The 8,527-nt window shown below is 36.3% G+C and overlaps 1 protein-coding gene across 1 annotated transcript; it reads right to left on the bottom strand.

Annotated features, from left to right (window-relative positions):
- Positions 1-305: 305 nt before the first annotated feature.
- Positions 306-2,900, bottom strand: ptgfr (prostaglandin F receptor (FP)). Its single transcript, XM_016246625.1, has 2 exons — positions 2,094-2,900; positions 306-794 (listed from the first exon to the last, which is right to left on the bottom strand). Exons 1-2 carry the CDS (start codon positions 2,898-2,900, stop codon positions 483-485), a joined length of 1,119 nt encoding a protein of 372 aa, XP_016102111.1. The 3' UTR covers positions 306-482.
- Between the last annotated feature and the right edge of the window lie 5,627 nt (positions 2,901-8,527).

Here is an 8,527-nt window from a genome sequence, read left to right as displayed (position 1 = left end):
TAGTGCTTTGACACAGACTAATTATGGTTTTAAACAGCTCTTTACAGCAGCAAATTATAATGTTTACATTTCAAATCAAATTCAAGTTCATAAAAAATGCTCAAATCTATAGATACCATAAAATACAAACATCATGATCTGAAATGTGTGTGTGTGTGTGTGTACTTAATGAGACAACACATATCATGTTTGAAACATTTAACCATGGTCATATTTTAAACTTGCCTATTTTTTACATAAAGTCTCAAAACATGCTTTCTTGAAGCAATAGACTATAAAAACAAACCTTCAAAAGCACCTATACACTGCTTATTTGAACAAATTGATTAAACATCAGTATGCAGTAAATTTGTATTCGATTTTTTCTGACACATTGTACGTATGCAGACTTCATATTAATGCAAATTTCCTCTACAAGAGACATGGCATGGATCTCTGAAACTCTTTTCCACTGTAATGATCAAATATCCTCATATCCCCCATCAACGGAGGTCATCTGACTGGATGGCAGTGTCTGGCAGGAAAGGTCCACGCAGGCAGATGAAGTCTGGTCTGCTGATCACTGAGCTGCTAGCCTCCATGCTGCCCTGCCACTGGAAACGAAAATTGGAGTGAGGACTGCAAAGTCTCAATGGCACCTGAAAAAGTCTCCTCAGAACAGCTTTGCGCAGGAGGATGTACACCCACGGATCGAGGATCTGGTTCCAGGTCGCCATGCGCACAACCAGGAGCATATGAGTGTATGATGTCTGATCCTCACCGGGATCCTCCAGGCTGAAGATGATGCCTGTTATCTGAGGAACAAACCATATAATGCATTAAACATTTCACACAAAAATTATACATCTGCATGTGTGGCTCCAAACAGAAAGAAATTATTTTTCAATATGCTCAATTAACAAATTGTATCTATACATTGTATTTGAATTATGCGCCCTCCAGAAGCTTGCATTCTGTAAGTGAACGGCGCATTATAGTGCCACCCCAAAGAGGCAAAAAATCACTTTCACAGACTTTTAACTTAACTGTTCCCTCCTGGTGGGATGACCTGCCCAACTCAATCCGAGCAGCTGAGTCCTCAACCATCTTCAAAGAACGACTAAAACACATCTCTTCCATCTACACTTGAGCCTCTAACACTAGCACTCTCTATTCTATTTCTATTCTAACTACTTGTAAAAAAAAAAAAGACCCTCTAACACTTTTCTTTTTCTGTTCTATCTAGCTACATGTTTTGTTTTTATTTATTATAAAACACGACTCTCTAACACTAGCGGTCTCTATTCTTTCGACTTGTATTCTTTTAATTTATTTAAAAAAAAAACTTGCTATGTGTACTGCAAGACTTGTGACGGCGCTTACATATTACTGCTCTTTTGTTGGTTTTGATTGCTTCTGTTGTCCTCATTTGTAAGTTTCTTTGGATAAAAGCATCTGGTAAATGACTAAACGTAATGTAAAGTAATATTTATTAAATTAAAATGTGTTGATATTTTTAAAATAAAAATACTGAAAAAATAACATTTATATTTAACACATTTAGTTTTAATAAATATAGATGTACTGTTTATAAATGTATATATTATTAATTTAGAATTGAATTTTAAAAATCAATTAAAAAACTGTAAAAAAAATATTATAATACACACACATAGATGTATATTTATTGAAAGTCATATATTACTTAATACATTTATATTTATTTTATTTATATATATACACACAAATACTACATATGTGTGTGTATATATATACATATATATTTGTGTAGATATATAGATAGATAGATAGATGTTTTTAGTTTTTTTTTTTTACATTTCTTGAATTGAATTTATGGTGAATAAATTTAAATGTACTTAAATTTATAATTTTTTTAACTTATTAATTTTACCATTTAAATAAATTTATATTTACATCTATATATTTAACTAAGCTGTCATTATTTACTCAGTGGGGGGGGGGGGGGGGGATATTTTTACTCTCACGTTTATTGATAAATAATAAAAATAAAAATAATTACAGAATCTTATCTTTTCTTTTTTGCTTTTTGAGAGAGAAATAAGAGGTGTGAAAAAAAGGACATATTTTCTTACCAAAATTGGCCCCCAGCACACACAGGAAACCAGCATGATTGCCAAAAGCTGGCAGACCATCTCAGAATGGTGTGATGTGTTACGGCTATGGCGATGATGATCTCGGTCAAGTTGTACCCTACTCCGCAGGAGAGTGAGAAAAGTCACGCTATTGCACACCAATGAGACGAGGAGAGCCAGCAAACCCAGCACAGAGAACAGTATCGTCAGAAGCACATCCACCCAATCGCGCGGCCCCTGCAGGCGGAAGAAGCACCAGCTTCGTGAACGCTGCACCTGGTAGGACCTCTGAAGCAGGAGGGGCAGCAGGGCCACCAGCAGACCCAGCAGCCATGTTAAACCCAACAGCCTCCCGACATGATGGGACCCCCGCACTGTGACGTGGAAGAGAGGACGGGTCACTCCGATGCATCGCTCCACCGCCATCAAGCCTCCGAGCAGCAGAGGAGTTAAGCCAAAGAAAGCCATAGAAACGCCAAAAAAGTCACACAGAGACTTGTGAGGGTCAAATGTTTCCCAGGCTTTCTGTGAGGCGTATACGTAGAGAGCCAGAGAGCCGTTGATCAGGTGTCCCAAGAAGTCAGTCACCACCAGACCACTAGCAAACATGAGGAAGGTTGCTTTAGGCTTCAGTCTGAACCTGCGGTAAGCTTTGATCAAGATGAAGAGGGCCAAAGTGTTGGAAACGATGCCCACCGTCATCGAGATGGCAGTCGGGGTCACAGAAACGTCCTTTTTGGTAGAGCTCCCGTTACACACATCACTCGACACCAAGCATCCAGCATTAGCTGAACCATTATAAAGCATGATCGTCAATTCACACTGCAAACAAACTAAATATTAGTGATGCTATTTGTGTTAAACAAAACTGACAAGAACTGTAGACTGTCGTTATTTACAGTATAGAAACCCAAATGTGAAATTAAAATGCCTTCGTTTTGTTCTCAGCCAGACTCTAAAATCAACACTAAACAGAATATGTAACTTTTTGTTCAGTTTTTACTTCCACAATTAGTTTCAGATGTATGTGAACATTTTTTTAATTGTTCCTACCATTATACTATTCTAGATTTCTACCCATTTATGATCAATCTATTGTGAAAAGTTAAAATATAAAAATATAAGTAGGCTATTGGATAGATAGATAATCTAGATGAATTTATAGTTAATAACAAAGTTGTTAATAATAAATTGCTCTGCTAAAATAATAAAATGTTATGTGACTCCAAAGCTTTCCAAAAAGTTTAGTAATTAGTAACCTAAATCTTCATAAATATCCTATATAAACAGGTCTTGAGTTCAGAATTTTATTGAAAAGTACTTCCATAATTTGAACTCACAAATTATTGAACAAATCGTATCCACGCATCAAATCAATATTGCTTCACTTTGTAGATCTATTATTTCCAAACAATTATTCCAGTTTTACTCACCGTAATCTGCTAATCAAATGAGTCTCAGTGCTCCAGGTTCATTCACTCTTCCCGTGTAAATCCACGGACTGTGCTGAAAGAGTCTGTGATGAGCGCGCTCTGAATTCACCACAGTTAATGTGAGTTCCCCCTCGCGCGTCGTGGTTTGATCAAAATGTCTTCAATATTGCAGTCCTATGGGGTTTGGTCTACCATTATAATATAATAAAATAATTTGGTCTGATTATGGACCCGAACAGATTTTACAACATACAATTTTCAATCCTACCGGAGCTGAACACCCGCTGCGCATTCCAAATCTGCCATTACGCACGGGATATTTCCTGGGGCATTGGCTCTTGTGAAACGAGGTTCATTCATATTTATTGATTAATAGAATTTTATGTTTAAGTAAACTGCATATAAAGTGCGATTTTTTTCAAATGTGGAAGTCAAGTCATTGCCATTTTTACAAAGTTTTGCTTTCTTTCAATCTTTCTTTATCAATTCATTAATAATGCATTGACTAGCATTAATGGACAATGAGCAATACATTTGTTACAGTATTGTTCAGTGTTAGTTCATGTTAAATAATGTAATTGACAAATGTTAACAAATGGAACCCTGTAAACATGAAGAAAAAGACAGCGCTAGCCTTTATTTCTACATATTTTTATTTCATCAAAACGCACGGCAAGATTTTTTAATGAGGAAGACAAATGGCACTTTTTTGAAGAATGATTCACAATGTGGCCAAATTCACTTGCAGGAACAGTTAGAACGCAAAAGCAACTCATCCTTTTACAACAAAAGTAAAACATAAGCTAGATGGATTATGTTTTATATGTTTTTTGTAACAAGTGCACAGCAGGATATAAAATTTACATCATAAAAGGGATTTGCATGAAGTACCGCCTGAATGTAACTTGGCAATTAGAGGGCTTTTTATATGAAGGGACTAAACTCAACCATCACTGTTCTTTGAAGTGTTCAAACAGCAGTATAGTTTATAAAACTGAAACACATGAGGATTTACAGAATAACTCATGATGTCTTTTAATGGTAGAGAGACAGACACTTATATTTAAAAAAATTTATACAATTCTAAAAATGTAAATAAGCATTATATATGATTTTTTTTGGTCAGTTTTCTGTTGAACAACGCAGTGTAATGAATCAAAGACCATTCAAACTAAATCAACGGATTAAAAGATACATCAGTCCTGAGTATGTATCAGTCTTTGCTTTCATCTTTCTCTGCTGAAGTCCATACTGCCAAATCTTCATATTTCCACAACAAGATCAACAGCACTTCAGACACTTGTAATCTCTTCAAAACATTAAATTCTCTCCTCTGTCCTCCTTCGCCACGTCTTTAACAGCTGATGATTTTGCCACATTCTTCACAGGAAAAACTAAAACAATCAGCAGTCAGTTCTTCTCAGCTCCACATACACAGGAACTCAAACCAACCTCATCCACTGCTAAAACTCCCCTCTTCTCCTTCTGTCCCCTCACTGAGGCAGAAGCATTCCCCTCTCCAGCTATCCTACAACATGCTCTCTAGACCCAATCCACTCACACCTTCTCCAAGCAGTCTTTCCTACACTTCTACCAGCACTTATTCACATATCATCAACACATCTCCTCTCACTGGCATTTTCCACACCGCATTCAAACAGGCTCTGGTAGCTCAAAAAACCTACATTAAACGCTTCACTTATAGATAGCTACAGACCTCTCTCTCTCTCCTTCCATTCATAGCAAAAACACTTGAACGTGTTGTTTTCAACCAGGCATCATTATGTCTTTCACAGAATAACCAACTGGACATTAACCAGTCAGGTTTCAGAAGTGGCCATTCAACTGAGACTGCATTACTGTCAGTCACTGTTGCCTTGTGGATTGCGAAAGCTGATTCCAAATCATCAGTACTTATTCTGCTGAATCTATCTGCTGCTTTTGACACTGTGAATCGTCACATTCTCCTGTCCACCCTCTGATCACTGGGCATCATGGGGATTCCACTTTGCTGATTTGAATCCTATCTCACAGGTAGGTCTTTCAGGGTGGCCTTGGGAGGGGAGGTATCCAAAGAATATCAACTGGTCACTGGGGTTCCTCAGGGATCCGTTCTTGGACCCCTCCTCTTCTCCATATACACTACATCACTGGGACCCATCATACAGGCACATGGTTTCTCCTATTATTGCTATGCTGATGACACACAGCACTTATCTTTCATTTCAACCAGATGATCCAACGGTAGCTGCACAGATATCAGGCTGCCTGGCAGACATCTCGGCATGGATGAAAGAACATCAACTACAGCTCAACCTAGCAAAGACTGAGCTTCTTGTCTTCCCTGCCACCCCAACACTACAGCACAATTTCACCATCCAGCTAGGTTAATCAACAATTACCCCACCAAGTTCGGTCAGAAATCTTGGTGTAATCTTTGATGACCACCTGACTTTCAAAGACCACATTGCAAAAACCGCTCGACCTTGCAGGTTTGCATTGCAAAATATATATATATATATATATAAAAAAAAATCAGGCCCTTCCTAATGGAGCATGCTGCACAACTTCTTGTCCAGGTCTGCTAAATGAATAAATGTAAAGCTAGTTTAACATAACGCTTAAATGTGCATTTAACAGATGCTGTTGTGCAGAGTGAATACTGTATAAGTATAAATATTATCAGTATATGCATTTCCCTGCGAATAGAATCTATGAATTTGGTGTTACATATGCTCTGTCTGATGTTTTTGATGTTATTATTGAAATGAATTGTATAGCGTACAATTCTGTTTTAAAGGTTTTTAGCATGAGAAGCAGCAAATTTGAATACTTAAATTTTTTTAGTGATTAAACAAATTTTCATAATTTTAATTTACCAGATTAAAAAAATCTTATCTTTTAAAGGAACGGTTAATCTAAATATGAAAATTTGCTGAAAATGTGCTCACCCTCAGGCCATCCAAGATGTGGATGAGTTTATTTCTTCATCAGATTTGGAGAAATTGTTCACCAATGGATCCTCTGCAGTTGAATGGGTGCCGTCAGAATAAGAGTCCAAGCATCCGATAAAATCACAATAATCCACAAGTTACCCACACAACTCCAGTCCATGAATTAATATATTGTGAAGCGAAAAGCTACATGTTTGTCAGAAACAAATCCATCTTTAAGGCATTTAACTTTAAACTGTTACTTCTGGTCAAAATACCAGCCCATAATAACGCTTCCTCCAGAAATTAAGTCCTCCTGCTGTCCTCGCAATCCACCCAGATGTTTGTTTAGAACATTTTGGACTGTTTTTTCTTGTAAACGGTGCTTGATCTGTGCATATTCAGCCTGGTCTCATGTTTATACGTAGGTATTAATACGTAACATTTACAAGCACAAAACGTACGCTTTTGTACGTTTTTAATCATGCTAAAACGTACAATTTAGACGTATTTCAACGTTTAAACCGTACAAATCGCTACGTATTTTTAGCTAAAAAACGTAAAAATATTTACGTATCTTTTATATCATTTAGATATTCGTATCAATGCATTTTTTTTTATCATTTTATCAATAAGCGATTTAGATTTTAAACCCCTTAACCTACCCATTTTATAGCGAATATAAAGGATATACAACGCAAATGACCGAAATACGCAGGAAAATAAAACTTTTAGTAACAATATAGCATTAAAATATATTTATAGTCGCTAATTCCACTCCTACCTATAAGCCTAAACATTTCTGTACAGTATAAGAAAAACATGACAGACAGATAAATGCAATTAACGTTACAATCATTTATTTATTGCAAAAATGTCAAAAGCAGTACTAAAAGTAATCCAAATGACGATGCGTTGCACCCGCAGTCCTCTCTGGTGGAATACAGTAGGTTTGTGTGACCCAGAGCAGAATTTATTATTTTACGTAAAATACATACGAATTATCATGAGATCACGTTGCATATTTAACTCCTGATTCAGACAAGACAACTTTTTCCCTGGAAAAAGCTATATTATACTGTAAATAGTTAAAAATGTCTGATGGATTGTTTTATTAAAAACAAAAATTAGTTTATTATTGATGGCCTGGTGTCATGCACTTGTGAATTATTGTGATCAGGTGTCTGGACTGTCATTTTGACGGCACCCATTCACTGCAGAGGATCCATTGGTGAACAAGTGGTATAATGCTACATTTGTCCAAAGCTGTTCCCATGAAGAAACAAACTCATTTATATCTTGGATGGCCTGAGGGCGGGAACATTTTCAGCTAATTTTCAATTTTGCATGAACTACTCCTTAAAAAGCATGAACAAATATCTTTCTAATTGTTTTCAGCAACCTCTAAAACAACAGGTGTATCCAAGGACAGCATGTACTGGAAAGGCCATTATGTCCGCATGAAAAAGCAATGAGTTGTTTAATCCTCTGCCTTAAGTCAATATCATCACAGCTTTTAAAAAACCCACTAGATGAACCAAAGTCGTAGAACTAGAAAGAACTAAAATGTAACATTCTAATCAGGGCTAAATTTCTGTACTGAAGAAACCTGAGCTGCAAATTGTTTTGACTACTTTATGATAAAAAGTCAGCCTGATGGGTCCAAAGAAGGACAAATCACAGATAAAATGTTGGACTAGGCAATATATTTCTTGTGGCAGGTTGTATGTACTCACCAGAAAAGGATTCTAAGTGGCCTAAAGTAAATACAAAAACCTAAAAATAAATATATGGAGGCCTCTCATCTTGTGAAAATAAGGCCATTTTACAACATTAACTTGATTGCTTCTGGTAAAACAGTGTGGCCAAAAACAAAATAAGAAGTGGGAATAAAAAGGACAAACATAAATAAATAAATAAGACACCTCTGGCTAGGGCTGGGTATCGTTAAAAAATTTTCAATATCGATACCGATACCTTGACTTCGATACCGGTTCCTGAACGATACTTTTTTCGATACCAATTTTATGAAATCTATTTGAACAAGATTACATTATCTAAAAAAAAA

The sequence above is a fragment of the Sinocyclocheilus grahami genome, unplaced genomic scaffold, assembly GCF_001515645.1.
Source record: "Sinocyclocheilus grahami isolate Dianchi unplaced genomic scaffold, SAMN03320097.WGS_v1.1 scaffold804.1, whole genome shotgun sequence".
In the NCBI taxonomy this organism is placed as follows: Eukaryota; Metazoa; Chordata; class Actinopteri; order Cypriniformes; family Cyprinidae; genus Sinocyclocheilus; species Sinocyclocheilus grahami.
This window is presented reverse-complemented; position numbering and strand designations above follow the sequence as displayed.